The sequence below is a fragment of the Ambystoma mexicanum genome, chromosome 1q, assembly GCF_040938575.1.
Source record: "Ambystoma mexicanum isolate Mex_15411 chromosome 1q, UKY_AmexF1_1, whole genome shotgun sequence".
NCBI classification, from domain to species: Eukaryota; Metazoa; Chordata; class Amphibia; order Caudata; family Ambystomatidae; genus Ambystoma; species Ambystoma mexicanum.
Genome location: NC_090922.1, coordinates 606599511 through 606616798, shown reverse-complemented (window position 1 = coordinate 606616798; position 17288 = coordinate 606599511). Strand labels below are relative to the sequence as shown.

General features: G+C 45.3%; 1 protein-coding gene across 1 annotated transcript in view; it reads right to left on the bottom strand.

Moving 5' to 3' along the window:
* Positions 1 to 17288, bottom strand: part of PAPPA2 (pappalysin 2) — a 1097660-nt gene that overhangs the window by 37646 nt on the left and 1042726 nt on the right. The window contains exon 21 of the mRNA XM_069641146.1: positions 6310 to 6408. Within this exon, the coding sequence (XP_069497247.1) occupies positions 6310 to 6408 (99 nt within the window). The remainder of the gene's footprint in view (positions 1 to 6309; positions 6409 to 17288) is intronic.

The following is a 17288-nucleotide window of genomic DNA, read 5'->3' as shown; positions in this document are numbered from 1 at the left end:
TCTAACTAAAACATGGGGGATGAGCCCAGTGACCGGTCACTATCCTTGTGGACAATGCTCAGTATGTAAATTCACCAAAAAAACTAAAGAAATTGAGATAGGTCTAACCACACCCTGGAAACAGATGCAACTGACCAATTGCAATTCAGAGTACGTCATATATATGATAACATGTCCGTGTGGTCTAAATTACATAGGCAAAACTATTCGAAAAATAAAAACTCGAATTATAGAACGCAGGAGCTGCTTAAGAAATAAAACATTAATGGCACCGATGGTGAAACACCTTGTAGAACGTAATCACTCGAGTGAAGATCTAAAATGGACCGTCCTACTAACAGTCAAAGGGAATGATATCACCAAAAAGAAAAAAATACTATTCGAAAAAGAGCAAAGACTCATTTTCCAGACTAAAAGTGACAAAAGAGGGCTCAACGAAGTCATAAAATGGCATAAAATCTAATTGTATAAGTACTCTCTGAGGGACTAAAAGCAGCCAAACTATATCTATCTAGACGCCATAGATGTCAAGGAGTAAACTTAACAATAAGCGTCCATAGAGACAGCTCAACTCTGAGCACGTTAAGAGTATACACCAGACGAAGACAAACCTTTTAGTCCACACTGCCTCAAGGGTTTCTCTATATTTATCCATTGAACCAGATCGACTATATAGTCTGATAATTATTATTCAAGAATTAACAGATATAAGACATTCAAGACTCAGTTCACTAATTTACTGATGACTTTTCAATTAATGTGTCATTTCCACTACGGCTTCATATCAAATGAAATCCGCCATATTTCAGATTGCGGTTTCATGATTACAACATAAAGACCATACGAGAGTTACACCAATGTTAGTATTTTCTCGATTAATACTTTCACGCCATGGTGCCTTTACCGTGCCCGGCCATGGAAAGTACAATACACAGTGTCATAATAACAAAAAAAGGGCTAATTGCCCTTTGTAGCGCTCCTCATTCAAGATGGCGACCGCAACTTACACCCAGACGTTGTTCAGCGGCTCTCGCGACTGGAGCGAGCAGAAACGAACAAACTGAGATATATGGAGCCAGGTAACTTCTCCCCTCAACACGGCCCACCTCGTTATCATATGTCGAAATAACTCGGTCGTTTACCTTAGACAAATAGGATTAATAGTCCTTACTATGTCTTTTGAATGGTTTCCCCAGCATTTAAATACTGCTACCATCCCTGTCTTCCGTATCGACGAAGACCAAATTAAGAAAAGCCACGTAGGACTTCTCATTGCATTGGCTACTAACCGCTAACAAAAAGGTGAGCCTGAGCCCGACGATAGTTGCTGTGTTTTAATAAAAACAATAACGAAATCAATCCTAAATTAGTAACAACAGGTGAAATTCCCTTTATGCACAACAGAGCGTCTTCCTGTTCTTTGAGAATCCAGACCTCTAAGAAGAATTGACAACTCCCAAAATACTTAGAATACCATCTCCAGCTAAATAACTCTACAACGATAGAGAGCCTCTCTGAAAAGAGGTAACTTAGCACTAATTTCACCTCATGCGATACGTAGGGATTTACCTGCCCACCATGACAGTATGTCAATTAATGAATGCAAATTAATTTTGCAGGTCCCTGTAGACTCACTTAGAAGCCAACTACGACCTAGAGGACTATACCCTGCTTCATACAGGAATCTACCTCTTAAAGAACCACTCACCCCGACAAGCCTAGGTAATAATTTAACCTATCCATGTCAGATAAATTTAATTTATCTAAAAGAATGAATAAGCACCTAAAGCGTACATCTTTTTTCATATCTTCCTGTTCTATATCAACAGCTGCAGAAAGAACATTCAAGTTCGATATTAAACACTGTCAACAAGAACCACCAACTCCAGAGATATGCATTGATAGCACGCTCTATTGTTGTTGTTGTTTTTTTACTGTAATACTATCAGATACAGTGACACCACTCCTGAAGTTCAGCAAAATGCCCAGAGAACTGAAACATGTCGAGTTTTCTCCATCTAGATAAACTACTAGACTGATGATATAGTTATCCAAACACAGGTTCCATGAACAGTGCAAAAAAGTAATTGCTCCCTGCATTTGTCACCGAATCAAATACCTGTCAACTAGACAGATGTTACTAGATTGTTTCTAAGTCTAAGTGTCACGAATAATTGTCTGTTTTTTAGACAGCGTGCAAATGTTTTATGCAAAGTGAATGGGATTGGCACATCGCTTTTTTAAGCTACAAATGTGTGTTTTTCTATGAAATTGATTATTAAAAATGACTAAATATGTAATGTTTACAGCACTAATTTAATGAATGTAGACTGTAAACTGTTGATATGAGCTAGCTACCTCTACCGTTCAATACCAGATGTGACAACCCAACATGAATGCAGCAATAGCACCTTCAAAAATGAATGAACAATCTGTAATGTGATGCAAAATAACAAGATCGGAGCAAATGGATGAGGGCGCACCAATCTGACACCATCAACTAAAAATGTATGGCTAAACCCGACAAGGGGCCTGACTATAGGTTTTGCCTTAGACGTGTTGAGTGACACCAATCATCTGCCAACTTCTCAAGACTGTGAGGCATTGGGAAAAACCTGCAGTCAATTGGCCGTGTTGTGAAATAATGAAAAACTAGGAAAATGCACCAACATTAACACACCACCTAATTAGAAAGCGAGGCATTGTTGTAAGGTACAACCATAGGGACGATGATAATGATATTTCTTTTCTATAGACTTGATCGGTATCACCCATTTACTGTGTACGCCCGAAAATACAGAATATACAAATGTGTACTGTTTTACTGCGCATTTCACTGCAAGTATAGGTGGTTAGGGTTGGGGTAATACATAAGGTATGGGGAGTATGGACTATGGATGGAGGTAGGGGGTATGCAACCATCTGCGGTTCCAGAAGTACCTCAAGACCATCCTCTTTTCTTCTGCCTTCACTCCCTCTCTCCCCTGCTGATATGTTCTCTCTTGGCACCATGCACCTGGCCACACTGTCCTCTACTCCAGGTACCTGCTCACCCTGCCACCCTCCCGCACTGCCTCCTGGCCACCCCTTGCACTGGGGTCTGTATCTGACCCATACAGCCCCCCCCTTTTTCTTCCTGCACTTATCAGACCTACCCTGTCTGCTGCCTTAAACCTAGCACTTGCAAATTGCTGGCTGACGTTCTTGTTCAGGCCGCTTAAAAAAACTGTGGTTTCCACAAGTGTATCACTTTGAGCAGTGACCCTAAGTAAGAAAGAATAGGAATACCAAATAATGTGTCTTTCTGGAATTCTATCCAATAATTGCTAGACTCATTAAGGTTTATTTGAGGCACACTTCAGGGAGTGAGTCACTGATTTAGTCTGTTCTTAACCACCTCAACTCAGCCTTTCACCCTTCTGAGGTCGATAAATGAGTACCAACACAGTTTGGGTGATGTATGTATATTTGTGCTATATAAAGCGCTTAAGCGTAAGTGCTATATAATAACATATCATTATCATTTGACCTTGAACCGCTGCTTGCATTCCCAGTAATTTGGTAATGTGGGCCTATACACACTGACATCAACGAGACATATGGTGATCCATTTTTGTATGAAATGTATATCACATTATAGTGATATTGCAACCACATTTTTCGTAGTGTACTTAGGAACAATATGTGATGTCACTTCCTGTTTTGTAAAGGGTGAAAGGTTGTGTTCCATTGCTTCCGGTGATGTCACTTCGAGGTGGGGAATAGGGGGTGGGGTCAAATGGCATCACTTCCTGTGATGTCATCAGAGGTCAACGGCTGTGTGATGTCACTTCCGCTACCCCTGGCATTTTGGTGAAATTACCTCCCTGGAAGCAGGATATCTGCCATTTCACTAATGAATAATCCATTTGCACATGTTGGATTGTATCAGATTTAATGTACTTATAAAGGTACCATTTGTGCAGCACTCCATTCATTGTATCTGAATATTTTAAATCTTTGCCATTGGCCTTATTTTTCCCTAACCCCAATTATTGCTTTTCAGCTCACAAGAAACCTTGGTGGTTTAGTGTGGCCACTAGCCAATATGTCAGAACGTACGTTGCAAACTATCGACCACCCCCCATCCTTCTAATTGTTCCATACTCAAGAGAAACGATGGACGCCGCATTCTGTCATGAAACAGCTGTTGGCTGTCCACACTTGCCAGGTTCTCACTAATGTATTGGCATCGCATCTAAATCGCTTTTGTTCCTAAATGGTGGCTCGGCTTTGCGCACAAGTTCCGAAGTGGGTTCCTCACTCTGCCAGGCAGAGCTTGCTGGAAGCTCGCCCCTCCAACGCAGTACAAACGGAGCACAGCGAGAAGGGTCTGGTTTCTTAGAGTGATCTGATTCTGGAGATTTGTGGTCAAATTTATTTTGGGAAAGAAGGTGGCTCCTTTGGGTCTAGAAGAATTTTAGTTTTCAGATGCTGCTCATCCAGAATCAAAATGTTTACAAGCAATCAGTGATGGCCAATGGGCCGGCTCTTGTCGGGTCCGAGATCCGGCAGCAGATGTCTGGCCGGATCTTGGGATTCAAAGACGGCTTGAAAAGTACACAAGCTATGGTAAGTAGCACACACAAATATATAAATCCTTAAATATATTTGTGTGCGCACCTTACTATGGTTTGTGTACTTTTTCAGGCCATCTTTTATAAAGCAGAACATTGCTGAAAGTTGAAAGCCAAACAGAAGGGCGAGGAGGGGAGATGAGAGTGCAGGTGAGTCCTGAATATTTGCCCAGGATGTCATGTGACAGCAAGTTTACAATCCTGGAGACTAGAGCAGTTATTTCCCCTGATTGTGGCGCTGTGCTGCTTTTCACGGCACAAGGAAAGGAAACATGTGAGTGAACAGGGTTGCTTCTTTTCAGATGGCAGACACAGCACAGTTTTGCGCTGCAACCTGGAGAGCATATCTCCTGTAACTGGCATAGTTTTGCGCTGCAACCTGGAGAGCATGTCTCCTGTAACTGGCGTAGTTTTGCGCTGCAACCTGGGTAGGCAAGTTCTTGTTGCGTGCTGCGAATCATCAATTTTTTGGAGCTTCACTTATTCAGTTCTCGACGCTCAGCCCTGCAGACTTTATGTTTCTCTAGACTCAAGGTGATTCCTCTTTACGATGGACTGGACCCATTGAAGGATATTTACGATGGTCGCGGCCCATCGAGGGCTATCACCCCAGGGCAATGATATAGCTTCTGGTTTTTAAGGTGTTGTGCAAGAGTTACTGCCCTCCACTAGTAGAAATCTTTCACCTTGCCACCATCCATGACAATGACGAGGCTCCCATCAGAGTTTCCTGAAGCTTTTCTCAATATTGCTACCTCTCAATAGCATTTGCAATCATGGTGGGGACACTGGTTGGTAACAGGTTTTCGCTGTCACTAGTAGGAATGGACGACAATGGATTTCTTTGATCGTGACATGCGGGGCCCCGAAGTAATCAGAGGCTTACCCTTTGGCAATAATATTGGAACATTTGCAAGTATTTGGCTGTAGCTCTTATGCTTCAACTATAACCATGGGCAGAGTGATCAGAATCAATGGTAACTTGAGGTACAACTTAGAGAATGTTACTTTCTATCCAGGCAATTCTGCACACAACTTTTGAGATGCGCTGCATGCGCGTCTCTGCAGCGCTCTAAAGAGATGGCATACTATAACTGAACCTGCACCTTACACGTACGGCCCTTGAAAATGTCTGATATAAGAAAGGCCAATATTGCTAATTGGTTATGAGAGCAATCGAAATGTAACAGCAGTTGGATTTGTATTGTCTTCTAGTAGATCGATCATTGCTGAGTCAGGCGACCATGGGATACAAAGTTACATTTGATGCATCCGGGCCCATCTGTGTAACAAGTTAGAAACTATCTCAGTAAACAACTGCGGCAAGCATCTCCCAAATGATCTCTGTTTCCTGATCCACTTCCCATTAAATTGCCAATCTCAAGCAATAAATGGAACTCAGGATTGGCCTATCGGTGATAGGAATCCAGGAGTGGTTATGCCGAAGACATTGTAGGACCTTCTGCTCTGTGAGCAATTGGGACTCCTCTGCAAAGAGTGGTGGCCAGTTTTGGAAACAGCCCTTTATCGGCTGCTACTAGATGTCCACATCTGAAATCATATGACACTCAATGGATTTTGAAAGCCACTTTCCCAGGTGTCTCTAGGCCCTGGCTATCTTTGCAGTTAGAGACGATGCTAGTTGCACTTGTGAAGTTTGCAGGTTAAGCATGCATAGAGCGCGAGGCCTTACCTTCTGGGAGGAGAGGGTGGAGGCGCAGCAGTCGCCGCCGTCGTATTGGCAGTAGGCTCGATTGTTGATGATGTCACACCAGCCATCAGCGTGGAAAGGCTGAGGAGACAAGGGAGAGAGGAAGTGAGAAGGGGGTGATAAGAGAAGTGATACGCTTGGAGAGCCGTAGCCAGAAGCGAGGCACTCGAGGAGAAGGCGAATGGGAGAGTGAGAAAGAGAAAAGATGCATCATGGGAGGTTTGGGAGAGGGGCGCAGGAGAGGGATGCCCCTGAGGTGGGCCGTAGCCGGAAGTGAGGCACCGGAGGAGAAGACGAATGGGAGAGTGAGAAGGTGAAAAGATGCATCATGGGAGGTTTGGGAGAGGGGTGCAGGAGAGGGATGCCCCTGAGGTGGGCCGTAGCCGGAAGTGAGGCACCGGAGGAGAAGACGAATGGGAGAGTGAGAAGGTGAAAAGATGCATCATGGGAGGTTTGGGAGAGGGGTGCAGGAGAGGGATGCCCCTGAGGGGGGGGGCGTAGCTGGAAGCGAGGCACTTGAGGAAAAGGCGAATGGGAGAGTGAGAAAGAGAAAAGATGCATCAAGGTGAGGTTTGGGAGCAGGATGCAGGAGAAGGATGCCCCTGAGGGGAGAGGGAAAGGGATGTGGAGACAAGGACAGAGTCCGATGATGCAAGGACAGAGGGGAGAGATGTGCATACAGCGAAAGGGAAGAGAAAGTGAGGTGAAGTGAGGAGGGTGTGGAGTGACAATATCGGAAAGTGGTGTGCTGCAGAAGAGTAGTATAGGAGGAGAGACACATTAGCTAGAGGGAGGTGGAGATAGAAGCAGGGAAGCCACAGAACACAGAGGTGCAGAGAGAGTGAGGTAGATCTAAGATGAGAGGGCATCAGGGGAAGAGATGGAGGAAAGAGGTGAATGTGAGGAAAGAGTGGTACATGCCGAGTGTGGGGGTTTGAGGGAGAGGTAGGACCACAATGGGGAGAGAGAGAGGTGCATGGGAGACAGGGCAATGCGAAAGGCCACCGAGAAAGGTGGCAACTCCAATGAAGTAACAGAGAGGACATGGAGAAAAATGAAGATCAAAGGCAGAAGGAAAGAAGGGGAAGACGAGGCTGTGAATCAGAAGTTTCATTGACCGCCATTAGGCCGTGCTGCTATAATTCCTAGAGAGCGCCACGAGTGTCACTGAGAGATATCCCTGGGGCTAGCACGTGCAACAGCTGTTGTGAGAGGCCCATCAACATAGAGAACAGCCTGGTGTTTGCAGCCTCAGCAAAGCGCAGCTATGCACTGATATGATATGCATTGATATATGATATGACATGATATGCTATGGCATTTATAACCCGCCTATACACAAGTGTTTCACATTGGTATCACGAAGGGTTGGCGCCAGAGATATGGCATCCACACCTCTGCAGTTTCCACTGAAAATGCTTTGCCACCCTGGCAGACTCTTCTGAAGCAAGGCAGAACACCACGCATTCATTGGTGTCTCCTAGAGACAGCGGGTCCTTGAACGCGCATGGAACTTTGCCGCATCTCAGAATACCCCAAGTGGCATTCAGCTACCGAGGTCATGGTGGCACGTGACAACCGCCCGCCCCCCCTCACTTTTCTACTGCTGAGAAAAGAACGAAAGCCCCCACTCCAAGGGAGCCTGGAGGGTACCGCCATTCAAGTAGCTTTGGGTCTGGACCAGGCCCCTGCCCTCTCCATGTGGCCACCCTGGGCTAGGAGAGAGTTTCCGCCTGTCCCACAGAATCCTGCTCAGGTTGTCCTTCCTCAAACCCTGAGGAAAGGAAGGGCTGTGTGCCTGGCAGTGCCCTCCCTCTAACTTATTTGGGGTCTGGGTGCTTTAGGTAAATGCATCCATTAGAGGTTAGGGGCACAGCTAGAGGGCAGCGAGGTTCTACCCTCAGTGGGGTGGGAGGGAGAGAAGGGATGGTACGGGGCCCCTTTGTCCTAATCCATTTCCAACTCTGCCCCCACGCTCCCCTGGAATTACTAGCTCTTCGTCAAACCCTCTTTCTTTTCACTGTCGCCACACTGATTTCTCTGGCAGACTCAACCGTCCTCTTCCTCCTCCTTCCTTGTCTCCCATTTCCTTTTCCCTATCTGATGCCCCTCTGTAGTGCTTTGAGGCGGTCCGGATGCATTGAGCACTATACAGGAAATGTCCATGAATTTGCACGGCATACGCTTCCTAGCCAATTGCCTCTATACGGAAGTGGTACACATGAAACAGTGGTTATCTCTACTTAAGCATCCACTCAGCACAATCACCATGTACTTAACCAATCCCGAATTACTAGAGCAGCTGACAGCTGGACCCATGCCGGGGATCCCTATTCTTCGAGCCCTGACCTTTTAGCCAAAAGCACTTTGAATGTCAAGAGTTCTAGTTACATTTTTTACATTATTAGAATGTGCCCAAAGGTCCTTTAACATAAAGTGCGGATGAATAAAAAAGGCTCTATTTCATCCCAATCCGCTCCTCAACCACACTTGCAAAAGGACATTCCTCCACCGTCCAACACTACCAGCATCCCTGTCCCTGGGACTAATCTACCCCATCTAAATAGTGCACTTGTGTCCGATCTATTCATGACCATTCCCTTGACATCCTCACCCTAATCTTGGCCAACGACCTTGACATACTAGCTGTTACCAAAACCTGGCTCAACACCGCCTCTGCCGCCCTTGTATATTGTTTGCCATTCCTGTAACTACACCATTTTCCCCAGCAACAGAACTGATGCCAGAGGAAGCGGAGTAGCCCTGATTGCAAGAAACTCCCTGTCCATTAGACAATTTAGCTCTACACCACTGGAACATTGAAACTTACTCTCCTGCAAAATACCCCCCTCCCACACTAGTACCATCACCCTTCATGTCAGATATCGATCTCCAGGTCCCCTGAATTCCTTCGAGGAGCACATGCTTCATGTGCTGGGTACCAACATCAAACCCGCCTTCAAAACCCATTCTCCTTGGCCACTTCAATCCAGGCCTCAATGACCGCAATGGCCCAAATGTCACCACGGCAGCAAGCGCCCTCATTTCCCTAGGCTTTGAACATTGCGACTTAGCTCCCACCCACCAAAATGGTTGCCTCCTAAACTGGATAGCTGCCATTCATTGCAAAATCTCCATCTTGTCCAACTTTCTTTGTCCATGGACTGACCACCACATAATTTCCGTCAGCATCCTCCTCGACAACCCACCGGCCTGTAGCACTATCCCATTATCCCCACCCCCACAGCCGACCACCACCAATTACTACTGGCACATCTGACCAACCTTGACCTGGACATGCTCACCAGCCTGTACTCCAACACGCTGCGGCATGCAGTTGACATGGCAGCTCTTCCACCTCAAAACCCACCACACATCGCAACTCCTGGTTCGCGGATAACCTCATTGCACTCTGTGCAAAGAGACCAAGGCTGAGGCCAAAGGGAGAAAGAGCCCAGTTACTTTACTCAAATCCACATTCACCACTTGATCAAAAACCTATAAAATGGACATCCTACAAGCAAAAGCAGACACAAACAACTCAAGAATCTTAGCTGCAAGGTCAGACACTACAGAGATCTTTACAATCCTCAGAGAACTTGAAGCACCTGCTCCCACCCTCTACTCTTGACTTTTCCAAAGATGAGACCCGGTGCACCATGGTCCAAAATGCCTGATAGACAAAATTGCCCTACTACACAAACAAATCATACCGAAGCAAGTCACTACCAGCCATGTCATTCCGTCTCTCACTCCAACTGACTCACGTGACAGCCCTTCCTTCAGCTTTAACGACATCCCAGCGGATTAAGTCACCTCCTTACTTAAAGGCCTTTAGCCCACCAGATGCAAAGGTGACACCTGCCCTGCAACCATTATCAAGGACTGTGTAGAAGCCCTAGTCCCTTTCATCACCACCTTTATCAACATAACCTCCACATCCTGTAAAGTCCTCACCAGCCTGAACGAAGCTTGGGTACTTCCTCTGCTAAAGAAACCATCTCCAACCCCACCACCCCAACGAACTACTGACCTATCACAACTGTCCCCTTCCTTCTGAAGATCCTAGACAGAGCAGCCTACATCTAAATTCAGCACTACCTGGAGTCTAACTGCATACTAGGAACCCATCAATCAGGGTTCTGCCCGGGACATAGAACAGAATCTGCCCTTCTTGACCTAAAAAAAACAAATCAAAGTCTCAGGAAAATCTGCCCTCCTGTTACTAGTAGACCTCTCAGCAGCTTTTGACCTAGTGGACCACAAAATTCGTTGTCATCACCAAGAGCCGCTGCTATGGGGGGGGTGCTGAGGGGGCTATAGCCCCAGGGCTTTTGGTTGTAGCCCCGGATAAAAGCTCTGGGATGACAACTAAAAGGCTAGCTAGCCCCGAGTCTGGACGGTCCCAGCTTTAGTGTAGCCCCAGATCTTTTCCAGACCTAGCAACACCCCTGCCATCACCTGACCTCTGCGGCCAATTCCTTACCTGAAACGTCCAACTGGGTCGCCTCCTTTCTGAAAGACAGAACAATCAGAGTATTTTCTGACAATGCTAGTGCCCTCCAGCACCGATCACCTGCAGTGTCCCCCAGGGTTCCTGTGTCTCCTCTGCACTTTACAGCATCTTCTCCAAACCAATGTTCGACCTCCTTGACTCAATGGGTATCTCCTACACTAACTACGCTGAGGATACCCAGATTCTACTTCCCCTCTCAGGCAACTACCAACAAGATGCAGAGAAACCCAACTCCATTTATCTAACCACTCAAACTTGAATGTTCTTCAATTTCTTCTGTCTCAACGATGATAAAACAGAGCTACTCATTGTTGCCCTGACTACAGTGATCAACATCCTCAGCAAGCTCTACTCCTCGTTTACCATTGACGGCATCAACATCCCTGTCTGCCAGTCAGTAAAAACCCTGGGAGTCTACTTTGACTCTTATCTCTTCCTCCCCCACCATGTCAACGCCATCACCTCCTGAGCAGCCCATCCCATCAAACTCATTAACGCCTGCAGGCCATACCTGTCATATGATAGCCGCCTTACCATTGCCTGAACCGCCACAGGGGCAAGACTGCACTACTGCAACATTCTATTTGCGGGCACCCCCAAGAGCAATATCCACAATTTACAAGTGATCCAAAATAACGCTCGCCGGTCGGCACTAAACATCCCTAACTGGAATCATATCACCGCTGCCAGAACAGAGGCCCATTGGCTTCGTATACAAGAAAGAATTACTTTTAAGAAAGAATTACTTTCAAAACATTGTCAATCACCCACAGGTGCTTCTCTGAGATGTCCCCACCTATCTCCTTCAGAACTTTATGAGAGCCCTGCCCACAAGACTGACCAGAACTGCCTAAACCAACAGACTCATCCTGCCCAAATTCAGACTATTAAGAGCAGGCGGCTGAAGCTTCCTTACCACAGCAGCTAAGCTATGGAACACACTTCACAAATAGAGTATGTCAACTTTGCCCACTTATTCATGTCTTTACCTGAAACCCCTTCTGAATGTATGTTATTTTACTCGCTATTTAAGATGTGCCTTGATGCCCCAGGTTTTAGCACGCTATACATATGTAAAAGTACAAATAAGTAAATAAATAAATCCCTATTTTCAATTCTTATTTGATTACTTAATTTAAGTCATTAAATTTTTTAGATTTGGCTATTAGGTGGCGCTTAGCCAAAAAGATCACATTAGACTTCAGCTTTTGAGAATTGGCACACGGGGAGGGCCCCATACCCTCTAGGTATACCATATAGGTGTACCCTGTTGGTGTTGTTTGGGAACTTACCCACCTATCGACTGCTCACAGCCATGTTAATCCATATGGCCATTCCCACCCACTACTTGACTCTCCCTGCCCAAAACACATGCTCTTGGGATCACTTTCAGATAGCTTTGTCAAGCCTTACCATCAATTGGTGTGCTCAAAGTGCCAGCCAGTGTCTTTTCAATGCAGTATTCTGAGAGTTAATGACTTAAGTGGAGCTGTAAATGGGCTACTGTTGTAATAAAACACATCTTAACTAGGTATGACTTCGATTTACAAGCACTATGCATGTCTGTCACTGAAGTCCTGTTAAAAACAAGTATTTGCAAATCCAACAGTTTTGACTTGTGTATAAATATTAGGCATTTGCCAGACACTGCTATTGTATGCCCACGTACTTGTACCATTTTGTAGCTTCTACCATTGATGGCCCGGTAATACAACTACAGCAGTGCCTGGCAAATGCATTGTCCATGCCTACACAAAAGTGTTGGCATTGCCAATGCATGTTTTCAGGTGATAACCAAATGCTCCCCTTTTTCTTTCCTATTTATCCTTGTAATATATATAAATAACATTTTCCTCTAAGCATCTTTGACATTGTGTGTCCTTTCTCATTTGTTGTAGAGCAATCAGCATTTCCCCAGTAATACTTGTAATACTGCCTCTGGCACTGAGCCAAAACAAATTCTCAGAGCCTTGTTTTGTGTTTCCGTGAGTTTCCTTTTTTGTGAACTTATTTGATATCTGACTTGTACGGCCATATATACTTCTGATAATGCCTCTATCCATCATATCGAGTCTACACTACTCTGCTCCCCAATCCATTCCTGGCAAAACCCAATTAATCTGAGTCTCTTTCTTATTTTATTCTACATATTTGTAATTGGCTGATTCTAATTTAATTTCTTAATCAATATAACTCTTAAGTATTTATATATATTAGCAATTTTATTAAGCAGCTTCTCTAGATCCCACTCCAGTTGTCCTTTCTTTCTTTCCTCATAAACATGAGTGTTTCAGTTTTACTTAAGGATGTCTTAAAACCACATTTTGTTTACAAAGTGTATTGCCATTAATAAGAAGTCTTTGGATCTCCAAGACGTTTTGTATCCACCAGTACAGTATCTTCCTACCAAATTACATATATAATAAGTCCTTTCTCCATATCATGTTGTATGCCTTTTCAGTGGCTACAAACAAAATGGCTGCAACTTGTTTATGTGCACATTGCTTCCTCTATGTCAGTGGTCAATCTCTGGACATGCTATACAGTGAAATCCAAATTGCAATTTACGAAGATATGTCTCACACGCTAAGGAATGTGGTAAGCATTTACAAAAGCTTTGATCTATAATCTTGGCTGATGTTTAGGCTATAGGTCTATTTGAGAAGCAGTCATTTCCCCCCTGTCCCCCTATTTCAGAATATGAAGAACAATTAACCTTCTTCTGCACATGTGGTAAATTCTGTTTCCCAAAACTTTTTAAGGGGTCTCAATAATACTAGTTTGCTCCCTTCTGGAGGTGTACATGAAATAACAATACCAGAATCCGGCTTCCCCTGGGCGCCTGTTCTTCCCTTTTTCTATGGCATCTTCTACTTCTTCCAAAGAACACTGTACATCGACGTCACTATCCCAGTCATTCCAATCCCTTAAGATTTCCCTCAGCTGACTCTTACTTTTTTCCAAATTGTTCCTCAAGTCCTCTGTTTAATTGTGATTTCCATTAATAGTTTGTCCAAACCAGTTCCTCTTCATCTTTGGAATTATAAATCAATGCATCAAATTCTTGTAAAGGTGGAAGTAACTCCAGTTAGTACCCAGGAGGGGGTAGCCAGCCAACCAGGTGGCGGGCTTGAACCGCCAGTGAAAGCCCATGTTCCATCCCACCTGAAGGCTAACCCTCTGTCCTGTTATATTTTTTTGTCCCTTCCCACCCCCCACTTACATTAATTCTGCGGCAGTGTCACTACCCGCCGCTCCTTCTTTTCTGCTTCAGGAGGCCGCCATGGAAAGGGAAGAGGGGCTCCATATGGATCACCACTTCCTTTTCCATGTGGCCATCTTGGAAAATACTTTTTTTAGCACCCCGGGCAGGTTACCACTTTGGCAGCCTGGGGTGCTAATGGCCTTAAGCCCCAATTCCAATGGCTGGAACGGGGTTAACAGCCTTGAGCCCTCGTTAACGCAGGACGTTACCCCCGTTCCAGCCCTTGGAACGGGGGCATAACACCACAGTAACTCTCATCCATTTACATTGTTTTTGGCACTGTATTTCCTGGTCTGTCTCCATTTAGTTCTCAAATGCTATTTATTCATTGGCACCAAATCACTTACTTGACCTCACATGCTTGATGACATAAAAGCTGGGCATGTACAAGGAGTCAATGTTTTGCAGCTGTTGAAATTCCTGACCTTCTGGGGAGCTGGAAGCTTTGTGCCTGGACCCCTCAATGTTCCTTTTGCTTTGAGCCTGAGTTCTGTCTGCCAGTTCTTTTGTTGGATCCTCTGAGGTGTGTTTCTTCTTTTTCTTGCCCTGGTTAGCAACAGGGACATTGGGACTTATTACGAGCTGGGTGGTAATTCGGACATAAATCTTCCAAATTGCTGCCAAACTCGATTATCATGAGCGGCATTTGGTCCTGTAGGTTTGCCATGGGGTTAAAAGTGGAAGTAATTCACCCTTTTTGGAATCCATAGACCTCCATGGGGATTCTAGGCATATTTACCACCAGCAAATTAGATAGAATTGCAGATTTACCTACAGCTAATTGCTGGAGGAAAATCTTCCACTTTGCCGCCAAATGTATAATTTGGCGGTGCAGGAAAAGGCCTTTGAAAAATGGCACTATAAAAAGTGGCTGTAGCAGAATCACCACTCGTTTTCCCACACTGCCAAACTTGCAACAAAGCCCATCATCTTTAAATTTGATATGGGACTTGTATGTCTATTATAAAGTCCATATCATCATAGTTTGGTATGCTCCTTCTGCTCTGTCAGCAGCACTGTAGACCAAACTACCCTGCTTCTAAGCACAAGTACAGAACCAATGCTTGTAATACCCACAAAGGAAGGCCTGCTGCCATACTCTCTTGGTACTGTGTGCAGGGCTTTTCCTGATGAGTACAGGTTGCCTGTGAATGTTACCTGTGAACTTGGCATGCCTACATGTTGAAGTTCAGAAGTGACATACCACGTCTTTATTCGCTTAAACATGGGTCATTGCACTCAAGGATATTTTACTATTCGTCTCCAGCAAACCAGCTCTCCCACTTTATTCTCTAATAGTACTCGGTGGGGCGTTGCCTAGTCCTCCCTCCCAATGGGGAGGCTCGGAGCGGGGCATTACCATATGGTAATCCCACCACTATGAGCCTCCTCAATGCTGGTGGCTGCTATCTAACCCCGTCTGGTGACCAGGCAAGTGCTCCCCTGTGCCCTCTTCCTCCAGAACCCCTTTTTTACACATATTTCCACCCTCTAACCCTCACCCCACTTACCTTGTGCTGCCTGTCCCTCGCTGGCACAGAGAACAGCAGTGTTCCTTGCGTGTCCCTGCAGCTGTGCGAATGGCCACCATGGAAATGTAGCTTGGACTATGTGTAGTCCCTTTGCCCCGTTCCATGGCGGCCATCTTGTTTGTTTATTTGTTTTTCCAGTTGTGGAATACTGACGCCATTTCACAACTTCCCGAAAGTTGGCCCAGGTTACCAATAGCAATAAGCTCCTCGCTGGGTTGACATTACCTGAAACAGTCATGTCCCCCAGCACAGGGCTTATTGCTTAAAAAATGGATACTTCTGTGCTCGGCCTACTACAGGAACTGGGGGAGAAAGAAGGAGAGGACTCTCTCGGCACCTTTATCAGAAGGACGCAAACTCTGCACAAATGGTCCTGTGCTTTTATTAAAATACGTTTGGCAAAACGCTATTCTTATAAACTCTGCCTGTGTGAGTCCCTTCAGAATCTAAGCTGTGTCCAAACACGCCACATATTTATTTATTTATTTTCGGTTTCTTCTGCAGGGCTGTGTTAGCCAAAGGCGGCAGGGAACAGTAAATAAAACACACAGTGCTAATGCATAATCTTTACAAAAATATATTTTTTAAAACCTATGGGAATACCATTTGAAATAAACAAATCAAAGCAAATCAAAATACAGCACATAGCACAGAAACTGCGCCTGACGAAATTAGCATGATTTTGGTGTGTTCCGTAGCAAAATCCTCCTTTGTACTCCCCGATTAATCATTATTCTGCAAATGTGATTATCTTCCTCTCTGCCCACGGATCAATCTTCCAAACCTGCCTGGAGATCCTGGTCTTCCCTCCAACCTGCGCCTCTGCGGGACCCTGCATGGCAGACCTGGTCAAGGTAAGCCCTATTCAATTTCCTCGTCATCATCTGTGCTTTATTTAATGTTACTGCCCCAGTCAATGAGAGAACACTCTTCCATCAGCCTTCTTCATACTCCAGGAGGGGTCAGGAGTACAATTACTTTCTGTGCATGATTGGAGTGGGGTCAGATCCTCCACTCCAATGTGGCCTAACTCAAATAATGGTGAAATGGTGAGCAGGATCGAAGGGCTTACTGTCCGACAAGCTGCTGACAAGTCTATTGGATATTTGTAAAGCACCTATACAACAAATGGTGTTTCAAGGACCCACAAGGAAAAAAGGGGGTAGGGGGAAGGGAGAAAGAAAACAATACCTGTCCTACTAGACCATGTGACGTTCGGATCATGCAAGTGCAGTAACAAGAAGTGTGAGGGAGTGGGAGGTGGGGAAGTGCCGGTGTGCGCGAATGCAAAGTGCTAGGGTGGAAGGGAAGAGAAGGGCAAAGAGGAGAGAGTGCAAGTGAAAGGGGGGGCAGGGGCTAGGCGGGTGCTAAGCGGGACAGGTGGGCAAGTGCCAAGGAACGCATAGGATGAGGATCCATATGCTAAGGGTGAGGAAGGGGGAGGACTGGGCGGGGGCGAGGGGGAGGGGGGCAGTGAGAATTCTTCTACAACTATTACAAGAAAAAACACTAATAGCTGTGCCACACATCGATCTGGCACTTTATCTCTTTCTCTCTCTAGGTCTCTGTCTCTTTCTCTCTGGGTAACAATCACATTTCTAGAGGCAGCTAACCTTTGCTGACAGCAGAGATAACACAGAAAAAACAG